Source organism: Platalea leucorodia, assembly GCF_965183815.1.
Source record: "Platalea leucorodia genome assembly, chromosome: 2".
Taxonomy (NCBI): domain Eukaryota; kingdom Metazoa; phylum Chordata; class Aves; order Pelecaniformes; family Threskiornithidae; genus Platalea; species Platalea leucorodia.
Genome location: NC_138824.1, coordinates 72122867 through 72150223, shown reverse-complemented (window position 1 = coordinate 72150223; position 27357 = coordinate 72122867). Strand labels below are relative to the sequence as shown.

Below are 27357 nucleotides of genomic sequence, written 5' to 3'. Positions count from 1 at the left end.
ATGATTTCATGTCTTCTGGTAGTACTCAGTGAAATCTATTGAAACTTATTTATGACAGACATGTATTTCTTATTCTGTTAGGTTCTTTACCAGAGTTTGAGAGACTTACTAGAGTATGAAGGAAGTGTGGAAGATGATATGATGATAACATTTCAAATATCTCATACGGATCTCTTTGGCAATCCAATGATGCATGATTTAAAGGAAAACGGTGATAAAATTCCTATTACGAATGAAAATAGAAAGGTACACTCAAATAATTTTTTTAACATAAATCTGTAACTTTTTGGTACTCTATGCGGAATTATGTAGGACTCTATAAAGTTTTGATCTCACTTATAATTTAAGTTTAAAAGCCCTTTAAAATTGCCATAGTACAGTGTAGTTATAAGCAGAAAAGGCTTCTCTTAAAGAAAACATCGATACATGCATGCATAGCTTCTGGGTGTGGTGTTTGACCTGTTTGAGAAATATTTGAGATGTGCTCTTTATTGTTGCTTAGTAGAAGCTGAGCCCAGATAATCTACATAGAATTATATAGAATTAAATGTATTTTGGGGTCTTTTATTTTTGGGAGATACTTCAAGTGGCATGTGTCGAAGTCCTAAGGTTTTTTTGGGGATTGTTTCCTTACAGGAATTTGTCAATCTGTATGCTGACTATATACTCAACAAATCAGTAGAAAAGCAGTTCAAGGCCTTTCGGAGAGGATTCCACATGGTGACCAATGAATCTCCTTTGAAATATTTATTTAGACCAGAGGAAATTGAATTACTTATTTGTGGAAGTAGGGTAAGAATCCTGAATTTACACCAGAAAAAGTGGAGCTTTTTTGATCCTAAGTATATAATTAGTGGTCATTTTTAAAAATGTCTTCTTACAGAATTTAGATTTTCAAGCACTAGAAGAAACTACAGAATATGATGGTGGCTATACAAGAGACTCTCTTATTATTAGGTAATTTTTTCTAATTTCTGAAAGGCTAAAAGCACTTTACATGCCTGTTTCTTCATAATGAATTTAATATTGTAAGATTAAGTATTTTTGTAGTACTGGAGATGCAAGTGTCTTATGTATAATTTCACTTTACTCAAATACTGTCATTAGAAAAAAGCAGATAGTGTAAGCAGTGTCTTTAGCTTCCAGTGAACTTTAGTAAAGCTTAAAAGGGATTTTTCCCTGGGTTTTTTTGTCTTTCTCTTATACTATATAGTTAAATAATCCCCAGTATAAAAAGGGCTGTTTCAATAAATTACCACTGCTCTGTTGTTTTAAAAAAAAAAAAAAAATCACAAATGCTGAATTGTTTGAATGCGTCACATGCATAGAACTTTCTTCTCTAATTAGAAATCAAGTAAATTCAGTGTTTTTAAGAGGGAAAATGTTTTTAATGTTTTTACCTTCTTGTCCCCTTTGACTAGAGAACTCTGAAGACAAGGGTCAGAGAAGTGTGCATCTTCGGTCCTCTAGACTTTGCCAACTGCTTAACTAGTTCCTGCTAGGGTAGAAAGCCTTTGACAGCAGCTGCATTTGTTTACTGTGGTGTTTAAGAAGGTGGTAGCCATGGACAGTGTAGCGGAACCAGTATAATTCCATAGGAAATAGGAATAATAAAATAAAGGAAGAGTATCTGCAAATTACTTATGAGCCGAATTAACATTTAAAAACAGTTAAACTGCAGTGTTTTGGTAATATTTCTGATTTTTACTTCTGATTCTCAGCGATTGGTAAATATGTTACTGTTAGTTTTGGTTTTATGAATGCAACTTGTAAACTGATGTTAAGATTGATTAGAATTACTAAACCTTCAAAGTTCAATTACTTTTGAAAGTCTCATTTATACCAAAGAAAGTTTTCGGTTTACTTACTTTTTGATTTCTTCCTTGATAGGGAATTCTGGGAAATAGTCCATTCATTTACAGATGAACAGAAAAGACTATTCTTACAGTTTACAACAGGCACAGACAGAGCCCCTGTGGGAGGACTTGGAAAGTTAAAGATGATCATAGCCAAAAATGGCCCCGATACAGAGAGGTAAAAAAAAAAAAAAAAAAAAAAAAAAAAAAAAAAAAAAACACAACCAACCAATCTACATTTTGCTTGTTTGTTTGTAAATTGAAAGTAAGTTCTGTGTTTTTAATTTATTAACTTAGTTAAATCTGAAAGTTGAATCTCTCGGCAAAGGAGATTATCTTTAAGTTCACTGTTTTGGATTTGTGAAATAGCAATGTGTTTCTTTGCATATACTGCATGTTCCCAGATCTGAATTCTTCTTTTTTGTTTTCCTCACAGGTTACCTACATCTCACACATGCTTTAATGTACTTTTGCTTCCGGAGTACTCAAGCAAAGAAAAGCTTAAAGAAAGATTATTGAAGGCCATCACATATGCCAAAGGATTTGGCATGCTGTAATAAATATAACAAAAGGGATTAAAAAGATGATGGTGGTGATGTCCCTATCCAAAAAGGCCATAAGATAGTGAGCTACAGTAGTCACCTGTGTTTGTGCCTCCCTTCTTTACTGGGGACATTGGGCTGGAACAGCAGATTTCAGCTGCTTATATGAACAAAATCTTTATTTTTTCTTTTAGCGTGAAAGTGTTACATATTCTTTCACTTGTATGTACAGAGAGGTTTTCCTGAATATTTATTTTAAGGGTTAAATCACTTTTGCTTGTGTTTATTACTGCTTGAAGTTGAGCCTTTTTGAGTATTTACAAGAAGACAAACTGTACTCTCCCAAGGAAAATATTGCCATCATTTGTAGACCATGTAACCTTCAAGTATGTGCTATATTTTTGTCCCTGTATCTAATCAAATCAAGAACTGTACTTTTTGAAGAGTTTGCTTTTGAAACTTGAAGTCTTGGAAAACAGTGTGATGCAATTACTGCTGTTCTAGCCCCCAAAGAGTTTCTGTGCAAAATCTTAAGAATCAATAAAGATGGAAGGGAGAACTTGGAATGTTAAATTGCAGCCTTGAGAACTTTACTTTAGTCACAGCACAACAATTAAAATTCATTTCACTATATGTTGTCTTCACATGTCTTGTAATAAATTGTGTTTTCAATTAGGAAACATTTCTTAGCATATGAAAGGGTAGAAATTTTAGTTACTTTTTTAAAAAAAGAAGTTTACTGGGGAAAGTGCATTTTCAACTGAACAGCTTTAGAGTAGGGAGTGAAGTGTTTGGAAAAAAGATAGGAAGTTTTTGCTATATTATAAACAAAGCATGTGGAAGTGCACTTAAAATGAAGTTTTATTCTTAATTGCCTATTATGTTGACATTTTAAATAGACAATCCAAAGTCTTCCCTACATGTGACGTCATCAGCATTTATTTAATGAATCGTCGTTCCTACTTATCAAGGCACATGATCAGTGTTGCAACATAATCTAAAGGGATGGCTACTGTATTTTGATCTCATCTAACAATAAGCAAAATTGAACAATATTAAACGTAAGGCCTACTTCATGTTGTACACTTCCAACCATTAAATAAACTGTTAGAAAGTAAGTACTAAGGTAATGTTCATCTACTACATAAAGTATTCAGTAGTTTTTTAATTTAACTCTACAAATCATATCAGAAATAAATCCTTTACCTTTCGTAGTCTGTGTTTAATGTTAATTTCTCCTGTTGCAATATACGATAAAGGGATTATGCGTTTTTAAGTGAAGAGGTAACTGGCATATCTCTTTTATAATACAAGCTGCAGCGGATGTGCAGAGCTGAGCTTGTGCCTTGACAATTGCTATAACTGACTACTACCGATCAAACCCGTGGCTGTGTGGAATTGGCATTAAAAGGCACAGTTTTGAAATCATTGGAGAAAGAAAAGGTATCTTTCAGGACTATTTTGATAAATTCTTTCTAGTGATAGAAACAGACAACTGTTATGTAACTATGATGCTGAATAAAACAGTGACCTTTTTTCACCACGGTTCAGTGAAAAAGAAAACAAGTGACTTCCGTACTTTGATAAATTGGATATTAAATTATTTGATTAGAAAACGTTGTAGTGCAGCATAATTTGAGGATCACAGGTACGTAAAACTCTCTAGAAGTGAACGGTAGTGATGTGGAGCCCAGCGATGTTCCCCTCTCAAATCCAAGCCAATGTAAGGTGGCCTGGACGCGGGGACTGAAACTTGCTGGGGAGGGAGAGGTGCTGGCTGTCTCCTGGGCTTTGGTCTCGAGGTGGCACTCAGGGCATGCCTTCTTGAATGTTCACCTCATTGCATGTCCTTGAAGAGGAAAACGCAAGATACCCTACCTCTCAGTCGGGCGGTTGACAACAGTGCTTGCCCGTTCCTTCAGATTTGGGGCTGCTTTTGCTGTAGGTGGTGAGAACAAGATTTGCCGAGTGCCTTGAGGTGTTTTGTTATGAGCACGAACCACATCATGATACTGCTATGTGGTATGTACTGCGTCAGTAGTCTAATACTGTTGAGCTATATACCTATAACTTGGTTTATTCTGATGTAGCTATGAATGGTGGTTGTGCCCAGCTGACAAGTGTGTAAGATTCATGTTGGATTTTTTATATAGGTCCAAAAGCTGGGCAGACCACGTAATTGGATAGCAATACAAAGTTCTCTCACTGAAGTGTTGACATTGTAAATATGCTTTTTCTGTCTTCCTTTAGCATTAAGATTAAAATAATACATAATTGTATTGGCCTTTAAAAGCCTAAGTTGTTTTTCAAGGAATCATTTTCAGGTAAGATATGAGTACTTTATATTTGACAGATTTCCTGTTTAAACATATACCGCCTTCCCCAAAATGCCACTGTATTGAAGCCTTATCTCCTTAGTGGTGTTATAACTATCCTAATTGTCCTCCAGCAGCAGCAAGTTTAAAAGGTTTAAACTTTGATAAGGTTTAAAATAAATCCTGAAGTCTTGTAGCTGCGGGCTGCTCTCCTGCCCTACCATAGTTCCAGTCAGCCTTCTGTTGCTTGAAAGGTTTGTCACAGTGGGGAAAATGTGGTTTAAGTTCTTTTTTTCTGGGCTCCAGGCACACACAGAATGTCTTTCACCTTCACTTAGTCTTTGAGCAGCGTTTAGTGAATTTTAGGTCTACAAAATTTACCCTGGAGACTTGGGTGTACTTACCTGTGTCTCAAATACCTCTCTGGAGTGAGACAAGAAGACTCCTTTTCCAAGGTAGCAGTCTGATGCTGGTGCTCCTCTCCCCTCAGGGTGTCCTTAATACCTTAAAGAGAAAATATTTTGGGCATCTCAGCGTTGTCTCATTTGACAAGTGACAAATGCCTCGGAGCCTTTCCTTCTGCAGCCTAATAGACTGCCAAGGTGCTTCCAGCCTTGGTGCGAAGGGGACGTCAGGCTTTTATCTGTGTTTTGGGGTATCTTATGCCTCAAAAATGATAGTAATGCAAGATACACTGAAAAGAATCATCTTAAGTACTGAACAAATATACATTTTCTTCAGATTCCATGAGGAGTGAAGGAATAGTTTTGTTTAGCTCTAAAGGTATGTTAGCACATGACTCCGCATGAACAGAGCATCACCTTTTAAAAGACAAAAGCTCGTTTGTTGGTACAAAGCTTTCAGGAGCAGCCACCAGGAGTGAGCACAGTTCGGTTAACTGAGGAGCAGTGTTTTTGTGAACTCCTGACGGGGCTTCTCTGCCGCTCGGCAGGCAGTAGCCCGCGAGGGGACTGTGGCCGCCAAGGAGACCCTCTCCAGCCCCATGCTCTGAGGAAAGCTGATGCTGGAATGGGCTGGCAATGAGCCCCGGGCTCCAAGCAGCTCTGTCCATCCATGCCTCTCATCCACCAGTGGTCTTCACTGCTGAAGCAGGAGCTTCATACCATGTGTCATACCACGCAGGTGTGACAGACCTGATGGGCTGAGCCTCCAGGTAGCCCATAGTGCGGGCTGCCCAGATGCTTGCCTGGGTTTCTGCCCTGTGGAGCAGGGAGCGGGACACGGGTGTCCATGCTGCTGATGTTTGGCAGGAGGACAACCCCCACAGCATCAGCTTCAAGGTGCTTCCCTGGCACTGTTGTAGCCAATTGCCTCCAGGTGAATTTTTAATTTCACCAGGGGATTAAAAATTTCTTGGTTGTCTCAAGAATTTTCAGGATGAAGATACTTCAGTCAGGCTGAATGTTGGAGCTGTGCCTTACTATGCAGAAAAACTCCAGCATTTCAGCATGCAAGATGGAGCAGGAACTTCTTCCAAGTTGAGCTATGCGAAATCAAGCCTTTCCTGACAGGAGCTGAGTTGATAATGGTTAGTCTCAGAATCACAAGAGTTTGTGCACAACTTTAATTAAACTTTCAGAATTACTGAAGTGATCAAAGTTATCACCAAATTCATAAGACCATCAGGGACTTGAAATTAATTTTATTAAGAAATTCAGTTTTATACCGTATCATAGGAGGGACACTGCTTTGGAAATAGAGCTGATAACTGGCATTTGCCTTTAGACAGGTCACTTAACCAGATGAATTAATTTGGAAAACCCATGAAATAATGGCATGCATTTTTCTCCAGTGCTCCATCTAAAGATGTCTTTAGCTGTTGATTTTTATTATTTTTTCATTAACAAAATTGAAAAGAGTGTTTGGCTACTCGTTTCTCTAAGTAGTAATTTTAGAAGTTACTTGCCAGGTGACTTTGGCTGTATGTTGCACAGCTATAAGGTTTCTGTCTTCGTAGCTTTGCTGTCATTAAATCACCAAGTGAGGGGCTGGCCTGCAGTCGGAGGGCTTTCCTGCCGCTAACTTTTTGTCCTGATGTCCAAGATTCGTCTTTTCGTCCAAGATTCCCACCTTGTCACTGAACGTGGGAATCTCCCTCCTCCCGTTGTCCCAGAAGCTTCCAGTGCGTCTTTGGTTGAGTTTCTGGTAAGTGGCGTCGTGGCCAAGGCTGGGACGGCGCAGCTCCTTCGCTGCAACTGCAGACCAGGTGGGCCAGGGACTGCCCAGCCTGTTGGAGGACGCTGTGACAGAATCCACGGGGAGCAGCAAGTTTTTCCATGATGTGACTGTGGATTGTACCTCCTGCAAGCTTTGCTCTCCGAAGAGCGGAAAGCGGGGTATGGTAGGTATTGGCTCGGGATCCCACATTCTCTTTGAACGGAAGGGGAATTTTGCAGGCATAAGATTGCAAGTGGAAGAGGGCTTGTGGTCTTTGAAAGCCACAACCAATCCTTTTTTCTCCCCCCGTAGTATTTCTGTAACTTGGATGCAAATTCCCATTTCTCTGAAACCTACTGTATGAAAAGTCAGTCCCTCTTTTGCAAAGGCTGGTTTAGGGGATGGGCCCTGAGCGGGAGCTGGGCTCGGCTGGAGAAGTCGCTCGCGTTGGCTGGTGGGGGGAGCGAGTGAAAGGGTGAGATGGGAGAGGAGGGGATGGGCTGGCGGGAAAAGTCACGGTGGGAAGAGAAGCAGTTGGAAAATGGATTTTGATTGAGAAAGCAGCTAGGGAGGATGAAGGAAGTGGAAGTGTGGATTTGTTGGGATTTTTTTAACTGAAAGGTGGGTTGTAAGGGATCTTGGGAAGACAAGGGATGGTGGGAAGGTGGTTTTAATTGCAGGTGTGCTGCTTTGCAATACGTATGCATGGTTTTGTTCTGTTCTGCGGTATTTGCAGGATACAGCCACAGAGTGGTCCCGATAAATAATCGGCAGTCTACCTAGTACGCTTGTGTTTGTGGATGTCTGGTGCTCAATAGGTATCCTGCTTCAGGATTTCTATGCAGGGAAATTTCTAAGAGACACGGGCATCAGAGATACAAATAGAGGGCAGCAATGGTTATTCTTTTTTAGGAGAGTAAAGTAACATTAGGAACTGCTATATTATCTTCCTGGGCAGGTTTGTGCATAGTTTTGAGACTTAAAAATGAAAGCAGAGCTGACTGCGAGAGTTGGCCAGCGGTCGCTGGGATGGGACTTCTGCCGTTGGAAGGGCACGCAGCACAACCAAACCGTACGCAGCTACGCGTGCGGGGATGCTGCTGCTCCTCATGCCGGCCTGGCTGGCAACTAGTGCTGAGCAGTGCCAAGGGAAGATAAAAACTGCAGCAGCTTGAAGATTTGTGACTGAACTGTTGTCATGCACAAAGCTGACGTGAAGCCTTTCTTCTTAAAAAGGTCACTGAAAGCTCTGGTGTACGTTTCTGCTGTGCCAGTGGGTTCCCACATGGAGAAAATCCCTTAAATCTGTCTTCCCACTACATCCTTTTGCTTTCAGATCTGTGTAGCACAGCAGCGCAAGCAACGATGCTCACAAGTAACTGTCTATAAAATGGCAACTAGTTGAACGCTTCTAAGTTTTGAGCTGCGGGCCATTATGTGCTGCATTAATTACTCCTGTTGCAAGCACTTGGTGTTTGAGCAGCAAGGGGCAAAGATCAGATGAGCTAATACGATACAGTTAAGGGGGTTTTATTATTTCCTAATATAATTGATTTTAATAAAAAATGGGAAACTCGGCACCAGAACGTTTCCTAGATGAAAGCATGTTTTCAAAAGAATAATCTCGTACACTGATTTTTTTAATTAATTTTTTTTAATTGTCATCTGCATGTGAAGAATCCTATGAACTTTGTAGCAGGTCACCTAAAATAAAGCAGGTGACATTTTGACCTCACCAACACTGATACTTCCTTTTCAAAGCACAGCAGACTTTCTTACAAGCATCTGATAAGAGTTGCTCTTGGGTCAGTTTTTTTCACCTTGAATCTCTCTGGGGAGGATCTCGTATCCCCAAACTAAAGTCCCCAGGTGGATATCCTTTCTGACAAAATTCCTGTCCGGCCGCTTTGGAGCGGGGCTGCAGCCATTGGGCTCTGCCCTTGCCAGGCTCCGGCTTTCTGCCCCGGCTGTATGTACACCCCGCAGCCAGCCCAGGTGAGAGCATCGCTCCTGTGCCAGCAGTTGTGCCAGCAGTTGTTCCAGGCAGCGATCCTCGGGCCTTTCAGAGGCGATCCTGCTCCAGGCCTGCCGCTTTTTGGATGAGCAGTTTGACTTTTATCATCCAAGCCAGTTTCCTCGCGGGCGTTGCTTTTGGAGAAGAGAGGCCTTCTCGGTGTCTCGGCCCTAGGAAAGGTTTACTGGATCTGGAACTCTGTTTCTGGGACCACCACTGCTGCCATTGCCACCTTCAGCAGACAGTTTTAGCCCCTTTTCTCTTTTGTGCTCTTCGCTTTTCCCGAAGGGACAGTGGGTGGCCTGGAGCCAGTGCTCCAGCTGCTGCGTCCCGCTGCAGACCAGCGGTTGCAATGGGGGAAGCTGGAGGTGCAGAAGCAACCGTGATCTGCCTGCTGGCCCCGAGCCTCACTGCTGCAGGGCTGTGGGTAGCAAAAATGGGCTGTTTCGGCAGATTCTTCCCAGCATCTGCAAGGTGGGAGCCTCTAGCAGCTGTATTCTGCTGTTTTTCACCTTTCCTCTGGAAATCTCCCATCCCAAGGCTGGTTGCAGCCTCTGTAGTCTCCCAGTGGCTGATGGCAGCATCAGTTGGGCTCATCACCTTCTGAGTTTCCTCTGCGATTTTTTTTTTTCTTCCCCCTAGACAGGTGAGAGTGAAGCCCTGTAGGACTGAAACCTGTACGGAGCAGGTTGCTCTGCTCTGCTGCACAATGTTTATCCTGCCCTTGGCACTGGCAATGGCTGAGGAGGGGGAGCGTGCTCTGCCAGGACATCCCTGTTGCCCATCATTCTGGCATGGGCTCCTTCTGGCCGCCAAAGTTGAAGTGTAAATCAGTTGCAGAAAACTGCCTGGTCAATAGAAACAGGCCTTTCCCGTCTGCTTTCTCTGGGGCTCTAGGTTGCTGCATCTCTTCTCTAACAGCATCTCTTTCCCCAGTGGTGGCAAGCTGAGCCTCTTGGTGCTTCTCCCTTGCCCAGAACAGCTCTGTCACCCCTGCTCTCGGCTGCAGTTTTGAACTGCCACCGCCTGCCCTGAGGTGCTGCATGGCTCTTTCCTCACCCCTCTCCTTCCTCCTCGCACTCATCCTCCTTCAGCTGCCAGCACTTGCAGCTGGTGCAGTCAGGTAACAGCAGGTGAAACCTTTTCGAAGCAGTCAGCCTTGAAACCCTGAACTGAAAGTGTTTTGTTTGGGGCAGCTCCCGTGTCAATCTACCTGGTAGCCGGGAGCCTCACCCGTACTGTCAGTGCTCCGGTCTGGACCATACATGGAGAAGCCCAGCCGTGGCTAATGGGATAAATGGGCTGTGGTGGCAACTGAGGTGTTTGGAAAGGCATGAGGTGCTTGCTTAAAAATCTCTGCAGCTTTTTCTTGCTAGACCTAAGTGTTTTTCCTAACCCTCATCTAAGTGTAGTCAGAGGCAGCTGTGTTATTGCAAGGAGATGAGACACTGAGTTTTCAGCAGTCAGGATCCATTAAAAAACCCACCTCTGGATCTTTTCCTTCACTGTGGAGCGCCCGAAGCCTCTGCTGTAAGAGAGGCTTCCTTGCGCTGAGCATTGGACGAGTACCTGTGAACAAGCACCCCGAGGACTTGCTTTAAATGGCCTAAACCTGCAAATAATTTGAAAATAGAGGGAATCCCATTGAAGCGTGTTAGATGAGTTATCTGTACTGTTCTGCAAGTAAAATATTTGTACTTCAGTGGGGAACTGGCAATCGGCTCTCCTAAAAGAGTAGATCTTTGCAGTGTGGTCAGTTTGATTTGGCAAGCTGTGCCCCCCCCCCCCCCCCCCCCCCCCCCCAAAAAAATATTCCTCTCGTGCTTCTCTGTCTCCTTCTCTGGGGAGGCAGGCAGTGCCCGCCGGTTCTTGCTGGGCTGCCCGCCGGGGGGCTGCTCGGGTGCAGCGGCTGCTGGGGGTGGCTCCCCTTCCAGGGGGCAGAGGGGAAAAGAGCTGTTGGCAATAAGAACAGAACGTTGGGGTTTTTTCTTGTCAGGAAACTAAAAAAAATGACAAGTCAAAACAGACAAAAAGATGAGAAATTCATAGCTATTCATCAAGCTGCCCATCAGTCCGTATTACACTTGTGCTTTCCTGATTTTGCATGTTCTTCAGTTGCCCTGTTACAGAAAGGTCCATACTAGCCACTACGCATGTTAAGAAAAGAAAAATGGAATAGCAGCCATTAGTAAATTCCTTCCATGGTTCTGCACTTCTGGGTTTAGTAACCAGCCCCCAATTTACCTACAGAGATAAGACAGGTCTCTGTTAGAGCTGGATGGTGTCCTCCTCAGCCTCCTGGGAGGACAGCCTTTGGCATGGGAGCTGCAGCCATTGGCACTGTGTCCTGTGCTCTCCCTGCAGAAGCTGAGCAGAAGTAGTAAGGCTGATGAAGAAAATCTCTTTGTGAGAGCTGCTGCTGCTTCTGGTGTAAAGCTAATGTTTGTGTTCATCCTTGAAGCTGAGGACACCCTGCTGTCCTGCTCTTGAGGTTGCAGAAACCAATTCGGCTTAAATAATGCACATCTTCCCTTCCCTCCTCACTCCGCTCTTAGGGTGCGGAGCAGGGAGGATTGCAAACACAGAAAGGCAGAAATATATTTTCCACAGTGAAGCTGTGAGGGCAGTTGGCAGGAGCAAGCCTTGGCTTTTGATTTGTGAGCTGGAAACGGTTGCAAAATCTGAATTTCAGGAATAAAAGGCCTGATCATTTTTAGACCCAGGGCTTGCATGCGTTTCCGTCCCCTTCCAGCCAAGGTCGAATGGAAGGGAGCGGGGCTTCCCCATCCTCCCTGTAAGGACTCCCCAGGCAGCATCCTCCTCCCGGCTGGGGCTGGGGGGAGAGGGGGATTCCCGGATTGATGGCTTCCCTCAGGAAAGCTGCTGCAGCTGAAATCCTGTGCTTTAGCTGCCTGCGCAGTTGCCAGATCCATTTAGTGCATAATTCATTTTGCTCTCAGGGGTACACAAAGGGTTTTTATGAATGCTAAATTATGTAAACAAGGGTTTGATTCTTTCTGTGTGTTCCAGGATGGAAACGCTAATAGAAGAGCCGGGGGACTTCGAAGCCAAGTACAAATGCCGTCATCTCCCAAATCTTCAGGATGAAGAGCAGCTCTCCCTTAGTCAGCCTGGCTGCATTATCTCGTTGGACAACCTGGACTAGGTTTGGCCTGTGAAATCCTCTCTCATCCTCGCCATCAGTAGCGATACAGAAACAAACAAACGTGTCTTCCAAATCAGCGACGTACAGGCCAGCTCAGAGAAAGCACTAACGCTTTTGTGGGGGAAAGGAAAATGAACAGTCTGTTTCTTAATGTAAAGCAGAGCCCTCTCTGCTTGTAGGTTAATAAATATTTGGCAGGAATAAAACTGTAAAGCAGTTAAAAAAAGAACTAAATGCAGGGTTGTTCCTTCCCCGGGCTGTTTCTGCAGAAGAGCTGCAGAGTCAAGCTCACCCCAACCCTCGGCTGTATGTGAGGGGGTCTGTACACATAGCCGTGCTGTTTTGCTGTCACCGCCATTTCTGTTGTCAGATTCAGCCCATTGAATTTTCCAGCGCAGAGCTTTCTAGTGTAAAAACTGTTTGTAAAATAATAGTAGGGGATGAGGGCAAAAGGATGGGCTGCTGTTCCTGAGAGCACTTTGGAGAGCAGCAAGACTTGAACCATTTGCTGTTACGGAGCAGGCCCTGGCACTCGCGGCCCTTTCCCTGGAAAACCTCCCTCCAAGCAGTACCTGGAAGATGGCGGTGCTGCTCCGACAGCTTCCCCCCCTTTTGCACCTGCAGCAGACGTGCAAACGCCTCGGGCCTTGTCCGTCCTCTGTCTCCGTTGTTGGAACAACAGTACCACCCCACAGCTGCCTGCTTCGGCACAGGTTGGCTCCCGTACCTGTGTGAAGCGAGCACTGTGGCCACTAAACCCCTGTTTTTAGTTTCAGGGTGAATGTTCAAACGCTCTGTAAGAAAGAGCTGTCCCGTTCCTTGCTTTCTCTTGCGGTGGGGCTGAAGGGCCAGTCCAGCCCATGCCAGTTACCGCCCAATGCTTTGGGGGGCATTTTTGGTAGGTGACGTGTGTGTGCAAGTAGCAGAAAGCTGCAGCCACTTTTATTTCTGCTGGACAAGGCGCCATCCCCGCTCTGCCGCCCTGCATGGCGCTGGGGAGGGGAGGCCAGGAGAGGGATGGCAGCGGCGGGAGGAGCCCGGGAGGCTCTGCTCCCCACAAGGCCTGGCACCGCTGGGGAAGCGGGGTGCTCGGGCACGCGTGCCGGCAAACGCATGCCTGCAAACATGGGTGACAGTGTCAAAACTGGGCATGGGACCAAAGCCGTCTGCCAGCTGCCCCGCGGTGAGGGGAGAACACCGCCATTCCCACCTGATTTTCCATTGCCTCAGATCTCTCTTCCAGCTAATGATTTTCTGGGCCATGTAAAATTGGTATTATCAAAGGCGGTCATGAAAATCCAGGGGGATATGGATAAGAGAAAACACAGAGTTGCTTGAATGTTACTCAAAATATTTTAATGTACATGCTGTAGCCACATTAAAGAAGAGGAAAAACCATCTCAGAGAGATGAAAGAAAGATGTCAAAGGATGTGATTTCATCATGCCAAAAGCTATGTGTTTTGAAGTGAAGTGACTGAAGCCAATAGCATCAAAATAGCTCTGGCATGTGGAAACCAGACCAAGAGGCATGGAAAAGGGAAGAACAAACGTGTTGGATAGATTAAGCTGTTCTGATCCATCAGGTAAAGAAGCATTCTTGTGTTTGTGGGGTTTTTTTAACAGGTATAAATTTAATATAAATAATACTTTAAACATTTCTATTTGTATACACCTAGTAGGCTGGAACAGCTGTCATATGTTGGGTAGATGATAGGTAGATATTTACAGAGAATGATGACTGATGAAGAACATGACGATCCGTATGAAACCCCTACCAGATACGGCATTTGAATAACACAACAGTGAACGTCAGCCACAGGCGAGCGCGGTACCTGCCTGGGTGACAAGGTGAGCGTTGCAAGGTCAGCAGCCTGTGACCGCACCGTCTGTCTGTGCTTACAGTGCTACGCTGCAACCAGCCGACACCCAGCCCCACCGCAACCCTGCCCTCCTCTGCGCGGGAGCGAGGGCACCGGACCCCTGCCACAAGCAGCCTCTCTTACCTCCCCCGTTTGTCTCAAGCCCGTGGAGAAAATACAAGCTTCAGCTGAAGGACCAAAACTCCCAAACTCTGCTGGCCGCATATAGGTCTCAGCTACTGTCCAAAGCCCTCGTTACAGTCAGTGGAAATCTCGATTAAGGTTAAGCCCAGCCTACAACAGATACCTAAGTCTAGTTGATTTCTAGGCTGATGATAACAGGAGTTTAGACATGGGCCACGTGTGGACATCTACTACCTGGTGGTCCCTTTGCCAGTGTTGCTGGCAAAGCCCCATTCCTTAGTCACTGTCAGATCTGCCTCTCTTACCAGGCTCAAAAGTGTCACTAGGAGGGGGACAGCTGGTTGCCCAGAGATGAGTGCTTACTCCGAGCAGTTGTACTCAGTTTAGCAAAGCAACTGCTCTTTTCATTTCACTACCATGTTTAAACCCCTCTCTTCTCAGTGGGTTTCTTACCAATTTTCCAACAGGCCATCTATTTCCACATGCTGTTAGGGCTCATAAATCAGGGCTGAGGACAACTAAAAGGCAGAGCACTGACCGTGGTTAATACCTAATGCCGCTGGAGGATCCAGCCCCCATGCCACAGATGCTGAAGAGCCTCTGTTACTCCAAACTCTTCTTCAGTCAGTGAGGTACGCAAGGCTAAAAGTGACACAGGGAAACCTACACGACACAAAAATACTGTACAGAAAAAATAAAAACTAGTATCTTCCTAGTGGGAGAATATTAAAGAAATTCCCTCAGTGGCAGGGAGAGAAGCCTGGAGAGAAACTGGAAGCAGCAGGGTGGAGGAGGCTAAGAGGGGTATGTAAGAGGCAAATCCTGAGGTTGCAGCGTGATAGAGCAAGAAACCTTCTCAGTACCGTTCTGCCCTGAACGTCACGGCAGGCTGAGCGGCCCAGACCTGTGGCTTCACCTCGGAGCCAGACTGTTGGCAGAGACAACTACTCTGCAGCGAGCAGAAAAGCAACCAGCACAACTAGGCTGCTATAAGCATGACCTGAGCAAATGCCTTCATTCTCCCTAACAATTGGAAACATGTTAATGCGACAACTGCTTCAGAGAAAAGCTGGCATTAAACAGCGAAAGGAGGTGGAGTAGGCATCGTTAAATGAAATAAAGAGGAAGACAACATAAGCCTAGTAGCAGGAAAGACTTTGCAACACAGGGCTTGTTCTCCCTGCCTTGCAGAAACCCTGCTGGGGGAAAGCTGGGGGGAACAGGCTGTCCTCGCCTGCCGGCCCATGCAGTTTCTTACTAGCTTCCCTCTGGGACTGCCCACTTGCTGAGAGGGAACTTACTTACTCCAGACCCTACATATAGGACTTGCAGGCACCAGCACCCTCTTTTCTCTTCCGAGGTCTAGTGAAGCCATATTGGCACAAACTCCTTCCACCAGTGAGCTTTTGGGGACTCCCTTCCAAGTGAGGGTTTCACCAGTGTGGACAGGGCGGGGGATCTCCCGCTCTCTCCCCAAGCGAAGCAGTTGCAGAGCAGCAAAGGCTGTCGCAGACCCTGCCAGAAAGGACGTGAATCAGCACTGCTACTCTGTCAGCACGGTCCTTTGTGCCAAGCCCAGCTCACTAGAAAGACTCAAACTAAAGCACTGGTGTGCACGGCCGTTTCATACCCGCGCAGGGCAGCGCCGCACGGGCCAGGTACGTGCTGCGGCTTAGCTGCAGCCCAACTGTTTGCGCAGACGCTTCACTGTGAAAGAAAGAAAATTTTTGAGAAGCTTGAATGTGCGTCCATGCATTTAATCGGCTACTAAGGTAGCAAGGTAGAGTATGTACCCTATAAATATTTTTTTAAGCCCTTAAAAAAAAAAAAACCACAATCTTTTTGAGTACAATGCTTTCTTAATGCAATGTGTGGGACGAGACAATGTATCAAGACCTACATGTACCATACCTAATAGACGTTCTGAGCGTGACTTGTGAGAAACCAACTCCCAGTACAAAAAAGTACCCAAATGCCAGACCAAAATCTCCCCCTAAGAAGGTGGCAATGTTCTATTTACAAGAAAATACTGCTTCAGTTAAAAATGCTCAAAACCATTCTCTTTCATATAAAAATAATCATGTCTATGTATGCACACACATATTTACATACTTTTATGGCTTTCACATGCTTCAACCTTCTCCAATAAATGAGGAAATACAAATACTCCATTACTGCTTTTTCTCCTCCTCAGGTTTTTCAGCCTCAGCTTCTCCAACTGATAAGGTGCCACTACCATATTTTTTCACTCGGGTTTCTACTCTGGCAAGTCTCTGCTTCACCTTTTGTTGAGACGAGGTGTATTCTGCCAAGAGCCTAGCAAACCTAGTCTGCAGCACATCCAGAGCTGTTTCAAGTTTTTCTACTTTTTCTTCCAAGTCTTTTGGGTCAGCTCCTGCTTTGGCTGCTTCCTCATCTATTAAATTGTCTTTCATCAGAATTTGTCGCCCTTTCTCTTCCAGAGCCTTTTTGGCTTCTGGATATTCTGTGAGGGCTTCCATTAAATCATCTTTAGACAAGCAGAACAAATCAGAATAACCAATACTCCTTATGTTGGCTGTCCTCCTGTTGCCAGATTTGCTACCTTTGATGTTCAGGATGCTGATTTCACCAAAGTAGCTGCCATCGCTTAGGACTACAAATTGGGTTACGCCATCATCCGCCACCACAGCCAATTTTCCCTCTTTAATGATGTACATTTCTCTCCCAATATCTCCCTTTTTGCAAATGTAGTCCCCAGGACTGAAGACCGTAGGTTTCAACTTCAGCACCAGCTCAATGAGAAGTCCAGCTTCACAATCTTGGAATATACGCACTTTCTTCAGTGTGTCCAAATGGACATTGATGGCAATTTCAGCCTTCAACTTGTCAGGCAGATTTTTGAGAACTTCCTTCTCATCCACTGTTTTCTTGTTGGTCCAGAGGTAATCAAACCACTTAATAACCCTGGCTTCCAGATCCTTAGTCACTTTTCGGAAATGCATGTATTGTTTAATGGAATCGACCTTGGCCTGGAACTCTGCCCTGGAGGCATTCATGTTGGAAATCATGGAGCCCACGTTACCGACAATGGTCGCGAAGATCAGCACACCTACCAGGAAGTCAATGACCACAAAGAGATACTCTTCATCTTTCACCGGGGGAGGTGTTTCTCCAATGGTCGTCAGCGTGAGCGTTGACCAGTACAGACTGTAGATGTACTTTCGAGACAGGCGCCCGTACTCTGGGATGGACACGTTGGGGTAGACCCAAGAGTCAGTTCCAAATCCGATGAGCTTCGAAATTGCAAAGTATATACACGCATTCCAGTGGATGATGATAAGAATGTATAAGACAAGATTTCCAATACGAAACATGTTTGGATAATTTGTCCTGGTTTCTGTACGGTCAAAAAACTCAAAAAGCCGAGAAATCCTCAGCAAGCGGTTAAATCGCAGTTCAGGGTAGTTCAAACCAAGCTTCAAATATGCCAGGTCTGTTGGCAGAAGAGACAGCACATCCAGTTTGAACTGCATAGTTTTGGTATAATAATCTCGCAATTTCTTTTCATCCTGAACTAGCAAGCCTTGTTCAAGGAAGCCTTCAAAGAATAAAAATACAAATTTTACTTGTTAGAATAAAACCGCAGTTCACAATTACCATCAACAGTACTGAGTGACTTACATCTCAGATACCTGAGAACATTAAAACTTGTACTGTTATGCATACAGACATTGATACACTATGAGTTCACTTAATGAAAAATATTTAATTGCAAATTTAAATATTTCAATGGAGTTTCAAAGCTGATATATAATGATGTAGAGCAACAACTATTATTACCACAGTGCTCCCCACAGTTTTCCACTCTATTCTGGGACAGCTATATTCTTTGTCTTTTAGGTATCATCTTTGCAAGAAGAAAGGGGAGATTTAAATGCCTCGTTTTTCATGAATCATTGACATGAGTCATAACTAAAGTTAAGCAAGTGTTAAGCAATTGTGTATAAAATCAGAGTGGAATATTTTTAAGTAAATACCAAGAATAAGTAGGTATAATGGATTGAGGTTTTTCTCAGAACAATATAGACACCCTTGAGATAATGAAATCCACTTGTTTTTCCCTGAGCCATGCATTTTCTCTTGTTCAAAATATGTTAAAAGTGACATTCCTTTTCATTCCAGGAAAATGGTTTACACTTTTTTTGTGTTTCTAGTGAGAGAGCTACTAAGCAGAATTTTGTACATTGCTCTCTCTTTATTCAAAAGCCTTTGGAAAGTATTACATTTTAAGAATTACTAGAAGACACAAACTGTGGTAAGAGACCTTAAAACAAACTGCATCTGTGTAAGAGTTCTCACAGAAAGGCTGCCGGAGCAGTACAGCTGCAGGGCTGTTTTGTACCTCTGAAAGCACCGAAAATGTTCCAGAGGGAACAGCCTATGCACTGCAAAATATTTGCTGCAATTGCAAGAGGAGATGTCCAGCTGCCTGCCCACTAGGCCAGTCAGGAGGAAAAGCCCACTGAGAAAAATGCAAAACATTCCCTGTATATCAGAGATTATCACATTTTGCTAATCCCTTAGCAATCTACAAGCAGCAGCTTTCTCAGGGAAGCATCTGCTGAGGAAGACCAAGCCGCATTTCTTTCTGCCCTACACAGCACGGCTGTATTTCTGGAATGCGTGCGTATCTGTACAGCTGCCTCACGTATACGTGTGTATCTGTCCTCAGGTATCTGCAAACTGATGGCCTGTGCCACGAACGTGCTACCTCCCAGAAAACTGCTGAAAAGACCTGGTCAAATATGCCCTTATTAACAGAGTTATGCAACTAAACAGAACAGTTGGCCAGGCAGATGAATTTCTGACTCACAATTATTAAAAATAATTTTGAAAACACTTTCCTACTGAAGAGAGATGAAAGCCCCTCAGCTCTTTTTTGTCCCCTCACAGAACTGGAGTCCTACAGTAAAACCTTTTGAAAGCATCAAAACACGGGGGTATGTGAAACATGACCAGCTGCTGAGAGACACAAATCTTTTCTGTTTCACAATACAGTCACTAAATAGGTGAAATACAGTCAAACAGGCCGTGCAGCTAGAGAGTAGTCCGCCACAGAGAAGCTGCCATGGATCATGATCGTTGTGGGGCTACCTAGATCCCAGTTCGAAGCCAGTCCCTGCCCTTAGACAGCAGGGGGTCACACTCTTTCCCAAAGGCTTCCAGGACTTTTGTGCCCAAGGCAGATGGGCCGTGCAGACTGAGAGAAGGCAGCAGGCACCAGCAGAGCCAGGAAGCGTTGTCAAGTGAGTTGACAAAGATTTCAACACCTAAAAGATGTGACTCCCATATTTGAGTACCTGAAACGGCAGCAGACACCTGCACTGAAGCGTTCAGGAGATCTCTGTGGCAATTCTGCAGTCCCAATCCAGGCCTGCCAAGCCAGCCTTCTAACCATGCTTTAACACCTGTACAATCATTATCAGGACAGCCCTGGAAAGTTTATAACTTGCATTGCCTGTACATGCCCAATTTCTGCTCAGTTCTTTCCCATTACAATAACAGATATAACTGCAGAAGAGAAATGTAGTGGGCATGGTTGACTTTTGAACTACACAAAGAAGATTAAGGACCACCCCACCCCCCAAAAAAAAAGGCAGTCTTGTGATTTAGGCTGCTTTCTGAAACAGACTTTCCTGTTGAACAAGGTACCTGGTAAGTTTAAGAATTTGGCTTGCTATGAGTTATGTGCTGCCCGGAGTGACAGCATTTTTAGCCTCTGTCTTGTAATTATGTTTACAACTTGTCACAAGCCATAATTAATGTCAAGCTGTCAGCATGATTTAAAAAAAGAAGAACAGCATGTAAAAATCAAAGATTTAAAAGAACTCTCATTTTTATAATGATCAGTGCAGTTTCAGACCCTTCCAAGGGACATTTTGGGGCTGCGTCTGTACCAGTAGTTAGAACAAGCCAGGAAACGTTTTACGGCCATGAGATCAGCTACCATGACAGCTTCTATTCACATATAAGTTCTCCCAGCCCCCCTCCAAAAATGACACCATGAACAACACCCAACCTCTGCTGTCCTCCCAGCTGTGCCCAGGCACTGCTTGAGAGAGTGCTAGCTGGCAGAGGCCAAAGTGCATGCACCAAAGTACATCAAAGACTATTCTAGCAATTTAATGGTATGGGTCACTGTATATCATTGCTTAGACCTATATTATGACCTTGTTTAGTTTAAAACAGATAGCCCTTTAAGGCTAGAATCTGTATCAGTTGGGCATGCTCAAATATGAAATCTTCTCAGCCGGTCTGGACTACAGAGACAGGGATGGGAAGCTGAAGAGAAGCACTTCACGCATGACATGGCACGGTCTTCACAGATCCTTCAGATTCACGCTTCCTTCAGGAAGGCAGGACCTAAGCAGAGGTGCCTGGGTTAATCCCATACTGCCACCCTCCTGGGTTAACCCTCTACCTCCACCAGGCAGTGGGAGACCCAGCCAGGACCTCGCAAAGGCTGCAGGACACACAGCTGGTGGCCGAGGGGCAGCACTGCCAGTTCCAGGCAGAAGACTGGAGGCTGAGATGAGTGCAAGGTCTTGCACTTGACCAACTCAATAATCACTTCTGAGCAGGAGGCTGCACAACCTGGCTAAGAAACCAGTTGGTTTCTTGCCCACTCTAATGAACACAAGCAATAGATCATGCACAGAGTGATCACGACATGCTAAGCGCCTTATTCTCCCTTCCCCACACAGGCTGTTACAGTGGCTATTCAGTCAGCGTCTGGCATGCCTATTAAGCACTGACAGAAATGAATTTAGAGACAAGTGAAGTACAGGTGTTGGGATGTCCAGCCTTAAAACAACCCAAGCTGGTCAGACACTTCATCTTCCCAAAGCCTCCATTGTCGGGTTCTGCTGGAGACAGGATATTACGCTGGTCAGACCCCACAGGGGAATTTCTGTTTCCAGCCTTTATATTCATGCTGTAGCTGAAAACACCGTAAAAGCCCAGAAAGACTCACCTGTCCTGAATCTGACAAATATATCAAGAACATAGATGATGTCAGAGCCATAATCCAAGAACAGCCATAATTTAATATGGTCAAATTGTAGCTCATCAAAGCAGGCTCTAAAGAAACAAAGATACAAAAAAAAAAAGAAAAAAAAAAATTATACCAAACGCGTAAGCAAAGTACTTGCAATGTGTGTCCTAGCAGCATGTTAGTGCACATTAACGGCACTGAAAAATTAAGAGTAGCATATCTCCAAGCCTAGGCATCTGCACACTAGAGCTACATCTAAACAGACACTAGGAACTTTCAGGATTCAAAGGTGTTTAGGCCAGGAGCAAAACTCAAACGCATATATGCCGCACAGTGTACTTATGGAGGAATACACATATCCCTACAATTAAACACGCATCAGATTTCGTGGGATAGACATCTCCATTAAGACAACTCCCAAATAAAAGGCTTCTGAGTGGCAAGCTATCCTCATCTCTCCCTGCCATCTGACACAGCCTAAGTGAACCATTTCTGCAGCACTCCATTACTTTGACTCAAACTGATTTCTACATTTGACAAGGGAAAATAAATAAATACTCGAGTAAAATCCTCCTGCCCTTCAAGCATCTATAGATGCATGATATTAATTTAAGGTGACCCAACCCTGCCCACCCCCCTCCCTTCTGTTCTCTCCGGGGTGTCTGGAAGACCTCTCTCTAGCAGTGGCTACCGAGCCCCAGTGGCCAAGGCACACCTCTGCAGCTAGCCAGCAGGTGGCACACAAAGGCCACAGCCAGCGCTCATGCGGACGCTCACTGCAAGTTAGGACTAATTGGGTTTAGGCAAAAAGAGAAAAAGAAACATTGGCCATCTGTTCCCAGTGGTATGTATACCGTATATCCCTAAGGGTATATGAACTGTAAGTCTCCTAGGTAAGCCACCCAAAAAACACCGCAGGGAGATAAGAGGATGATTTGCATAGAAAACATAACGAGACACTAAATTTGAAACCTAAAATTATTATTAACTTAAATCCATACCTGCACACTAGCATACACCAGTTATAGAACACGGGTGCGGCAATTATGGTCAGCCAGTGGTAGTAAATGTTGCTTGAAGGATCTATCACAAAGACCTCTTTCTTCTTCCTGGAAAGTAAAACGTGCAGATTTACACGGGAAATGTAACGAAGTGACCTGCTGCATCTCCCTCTTCTGGAGGCTGCTCACCTCATGATGAGCTCACAGCTGCCTAAGAAGAGAAAGTACCCATGCAGGCAGCTCCAGGTGAGGTACCAAATACTAGCTTCATCCCATCTGACATGCTCTATTTATTTGTTTGACCCAACTTTGGAAAAAGTAAGTAAGAGTGGAAAAAAACCCACAGACATTCACATTGCCCAGGCTGAAAACCACAGCCTTTCTGCATATAACCCCCTGCTGAAAAAAAGTAAAATGTTAAATGTTTCTTATTATCATTCCAGCTAGAAGGCTACGGTCCATTGCTAGAGAAAGAGCCTTCCTTTGCAGATTAATGTTTATGTTTTCTGGCAAATCTTATTATGGAAATGACTGTACGAGCATGCATTTAAACAAGTAAAACACTGATGTATTCAAATACATGTTTACACAAGTAAGACTCTGTGCGTGCATACACACATACAGTGTGCGACTAGAACTAAAACATGTATTATTATGTAAAAGTAAATTTCACACATTCGCAGTCCTGGCTCCCTAGGCCTCACAACAATGAGAGATGCTAAATGAAGCATACAGGCCTGGAATTTAAAGAAAATTTAAAGAACAGCATGGCTAATGGCACATGTAGAATATGCTCAGAAGTGCCCCTCCCCAGCACGAGAATGGCTGATACGGAACAGACGGCAATTAGGCATGTTGTACGTAATCAGAGGAAACACGTATTAGCGGATCGTGAGGTCCACAGCTGCAGAAGTTATTCCAACAGTAACATGTGATAGTGTGATCTGCAAACTGTGTAACAGTGTGGGGAACAGGTGACCGGGCAATGCTTGGATATGCAGTTGTGTGACTTTTCCTAATCTCCAAGAATGTAAATATATTAAAATGTAATGATAATTTGTTTCATATTTGTGTGTATTTCTGGCATTATCCCTGCTGTCAGCTGAATGTCCAGATGATAATGTTAGTAAAGGAAGCAGCTTTAATCGAAAAAGTATTCACTTTGCCATCTTCACAACAGGTTTTGAGCCATTTCTTCTAAAATACTGGTCACCACCTCAAAACTGGTGACCATGAAATACGGTCTTCATATGAGAGTATACCACCTTCTAGACATTAAAACATTTATTTTCTTTGCTGAAAAGAAAGCTGCAAAGCTCAGGCTCTCACTACACAGTAACTGAAGCCGAAAGAGAATCCTTAGAACAAAGGCTTTCTAATCAAACAAACCTTTGATTAAGAAAGTCAAGATCTTGAGATCAAGCAGATTCCATTTGGAAGTGATTTCTAATTACATGTCCCCATGCCTACATAGCACATGCCATCATATACATACATATAAACTTGCAGTATATTACTCTAATATACTCCTTAATTGTGAAGTCCGCTCAAATGCATTCTTTTATCTGCTATCATTGTTATTTTTAATGACTGGTAATACTAAATTGTACTACGTTTGGGTCAGTTTTGGGGGGACAAAACAAGAGGAGGATCCATTTCTGTCAAAAGCATTCAAATGATCTCGTTTCATTGCAGAAATACAGCATCTCCTAATCAGCAGAAGCAAACTTAAGTGATCACTACTAATGAACTGCACCATATTAAGTAATTAAATATGCTAATCAGTGTAATAACTAAACTTATTCGTAAATCTGTAATTTTCTACATGTAAGATTTTTGCTCTTTGTCCAAACCCGACTTTTGGTTCATCTGCTCTGAATCATTATGGACATTCCGGAACAATGAAAAGCCTGTGCAGATCTGCAAAGCAGGCTGCTATCCTAAAATGCCCTCATAGTAAAAAAGTCATCTTCAACAGCACATCAAAGTGACCAGAGGTAGCTGAACTCCCTTTTACTGACTTAGGAAGCTGCTTCTGACAGGTCTAAACACAGGTCTTAAAGATGCAACAAGTCTGTTGAGCCGTTGTACCTTTCCAAAGGGGAAAACGTATTAAAGATTTGACAGGCCAACATTCTGCAGCCTACAGCACAATAATTGTCATGGAAGCGTTACAATGAAATGCCATACCATGCTTTGTAGTGTGCGAAGTGTGTTACAAACACACGTGCACATTCTTTATACTTACTCTTCTTTTTTTTTATCATCTTTTTTGTCATCTTTCTTTTCCTCTTTCTTTTCCTCCTTCTTTTCCTCTTTTTTCTCCTCTTTAACCTCTTTCTTTTCTTCCTTTTTGCTGTACAACATAATGTAAGGCTTAGCAATATTACCAATATTTTAGCAGTTAAGGGAGAGGGTGGATGTTGAGGCACAGGAAACTAGACGAGACTCCAGAGAGAGTAGGACAGGGATCCAACTGGTAAAAATGGTTTACGGGCTGAGGCCTTTCGAGCTGACACCACCACACTATCACATCAGGTAACCAGCTGGCTGATTCTGTGCATTAGTCACCCATGCTTTCTTGACCTTTTCAGACATCAGTGTACCAGGCTTTAATTAAATGCTTCCAGTTTGTTTCATTCTTTAGAACTCAGGTATTTAAAAAGAAATCTATCAAATTACAACAGAACTTGAAACAGCTTAACAAACTGTCAACATTCTTTGCGTATCCAAAACCTCACAGTGACCGTCTGCAGCTTTAATGGTAATTAAATGAACTGAGGCTGAACTTCCTCTCACAGTTTCTTTAAAACCAACATAGCTGTAATTCATTAATTACCTCTGGCTTCAACAATTGCCTTGGAGAAGAATCCCAGTCAATGTTTGAACAAAAGCAGCAAACGTAGAGAAAAGAGGTGTGTCTCATTTAACTACATAGTATTCATTTTATAACTGCTTTATAGTCAACATGATTAAGCCAACCTATTTTAGATCTCTACAGTAGAGATCTACTGTATCTACAAGATAGTCCATATCTATGAGATGACTTGTGCCCCAAAAGCATTTTTTTCTTTCCATCAGCTGTAAAGGAAGAATGGATTGCCTAGTTCAGATGCAGGTGTCTATGTCTGATCAGAGGAGCCACGCACAAGTTGCTCTGCCTGTATTCAATTGCCACTGTATTCAAAGGCTGAGCATTAAGCATTAAGTTCCATCCTTGCTAAAATCAATGGGAATTTTGCTTAGACTTAATGGAATCATGATTGTCCCCATGTTTATTAATTGCTTTTCATGCAAGAAAGTAAAATACGGAACATTTAACATAATTATATCCTACCATTCCATACTGTCCAGCACAGACCCAAGCTGCCAGATTTAATTCCAGATAATGGATTTTCATATTGTTCGAGTATGTACATCCTTTAGCTCATTAGAATGTGGTAAGCAAGATATAAAGATGGATCTGACTTCCCCCATTCTTAGGTTTGTGTGAACTGAAGAGTCTTGAGCTACGTTAACTGATGCAGATAGGCCCACGCATCCTCTTCAAAACTGCAGAAAATTAACGTCTTTCCTAAGATTCTGTCAATCTTTAGAGCTAAATTTGCAACATGCATTGGTCAAGAATCATGTAAACTGCAGAACTGCACTCATTTGCACAAGCAGAAAATCCACCATCTGAGATCTCCCTGTCTTGTATTTGAAATGTCTTTATTCCTTGTAGCAGAAAGTGTCCCCTCTGGTTAGACAGAAAAGACTAAACGTTCCTGACACTACAGTGTATGTGGATAACGCATATATAAACATAACTCTCCACACATAAGGTCTAGTTTGAATGAAAGCCATGGACTCCTGCTCCCGCGAGAGCTACGTGTTCTCTTCTGAACTGCCAAGATGGGGTCCAATTCTCCCCTTGCACTGGTGTCAATACAGGACAAATTAGTTCAATGACAGCAACATCCTACAGGAAAGACAGGATATGTAGTAACAGTTGGAAAAGTGCTGCTTAAAGGATTTGAACCAACAGGTAAAAAGTTTAGTGAGCTCATGTGTGCTCTTCACGTATACCTGCTCATATTACTCAGATCAGAAAAAGTCTACGCTGTGAATGGCAGTCTGCCTATGAATGTGCTTGTTACAGGGAGAAAGAAGCACTCCAAGGGAGAACAGTCACCAATTTTAAGATCGTAGTAGCTTTCACCTATCAGCAATGAGCACCTGTTCCAGTTCTTACCCTTAGACATTTCCATAGTGATGCAGCACCACAGTGTAATCCAGAAAAGTCCAGACTCATTTGCTAAAAAATTGCTGAGATTCTTCCATTTCTGTGGCCTCTGTTCATCTCTGTTGTGGTAACTTCCAAGTTATCATACTCCCACCTACTTGTAGTCTGGTGGTGGAAGTCACTCAGAGGAAAAGGTTGGCCATAATCAAAGCCATTAAAGCATCATCTACAGTTCCCCAAGGGCAGGTACTCTTCGGTCTTTAACATAATGAAAACCCCAAAGCTTCAAAAAGACCTGCATCTTTTTTTCTTATCAGTACTACTGAGTAAACTGGAATCCAGTAACTATTAAAACATTTTGTGCCTGTCCTCGTTCACAGCAATACAGTGGCATCCATTCTGTTTTTCCAGCACATTAAAAGGAGCATGCATCTTCAGACTTAGAAAACATGTCTTCATCAGCCCCTATAAAAACACTGTCATAGTCTTTGAATGAGTCAAATATTTGCATTTCTCATCTGTCAAGTACTTTGCAAATCAAGTATTTTTCAGACTGTCAGGCAGGTAGACAGACAGATGTTGTCTTCACTTAAAAATAATGAAACATTGGAAGGACGAAAGTTTTGCCCAAGGTACATGAGTCATTGTCAGAAACAGAGTAAGAAAGCAGTGTTTCCATCCTCATCGGTCCTCTGAGCCCTGACCAGCAGGCTAGGCTCCAGGCTTTTAGCACTTTTTTTATACCAGTCTAAATAAAATTCTGCACATTTCTGTCACTGTTCACTGCATACTGATTTTCCTTTTTAATGAAAGTTATGCAAACCAAACCAAAAAGTTGCTTCAGGAGCAGGAAGACCTCTTGTTCAGGTATGTGCACAAAGGTCTGCAGCATCATTTAAAATGTACAGTTTGAGCTCGCCCGTGATGGAACTATTTGGAGAAAAAAAAACAAGAGTTTCCTAAAAGTATTTCTGACATAATCAGAAACTATCCTGATTATTTTTAATTTTTGTTTTCATC

At 43.4% G+C, this 27357-nt stretch overlaps 2 protein-coding genes across 17 annotated transcripts in view; one reads left to right on the top strand and one right to left on the bottom strand.

The window, feature by feature from the left end:
- Positions 1 to 2971, top strand: part of UBE3A (ubiquitin protein ligase E3A) — a 53703-nt gene extending 50732 nt beyond the window's left edge. For all 15 annotated transcript variants that reach the window (XM_082303780.1, XM_082303788.1, XM_082303783.1 and 12 more), the window contains 5 exons: positions 82 to 246; positions 637 to 792; positions 884 to 957; positions 1891 to 2034; positions 2293 to 2971. In XM_082303780.1, coding sequence (XP_082159906.1) covers positions 82 to 246; positions 637 to 792; positions 884 to 957; positions 1891 to 2034; positions 2293 to 2413 — 660 coding nt within the window. In that variant the 3' untranslated portion in view covers positions 2414 to 2971. The remainder of the gene's footprint in view (positions 1 to 81; positions 247 to 636; positions 793 to 883; positions 958 to 1890; positions 2035 to 2292) is intronic.
- A 12946-nt stretch (positions 2972 to 15917) lies between these two features.
- The window catches only part of CNGA3 (cyclic nucleotide gated channel subunit alpha 3), a 32627-nt gene continuing 21187 nt past the window's right edge, over positions 15918 to 27357 (bottom strand). Inside the window, exons 6-9 of one of the 2 annotated variants that reach the window (XM_082333091.1) lie at positions 24361 to 24468; positions 22113 to 22220; positions 21091 to 21197; positions 15918 to 17655 (exon numbers count right to left, since the gene is read on the bottom strand). In XM_082333091.1, the coding sequence (XP_082189217.1) occupies positions 16247 to 17655; positions 21091 to 21197; positions 22113 to 22220; positions 24361 to 24468 (1732 nt within the window). In that variant the 3' untranslated portion in view covers positions 15918 to 16246. The remainder of the gene's footprint in view (positions 17656 to 21090; positions 21198 to 22112; positions 22221 to 24360; positions 24469 to 27357) is intronic. The other variant, XM_082333092.1, reaches the window with a different exon arrangement.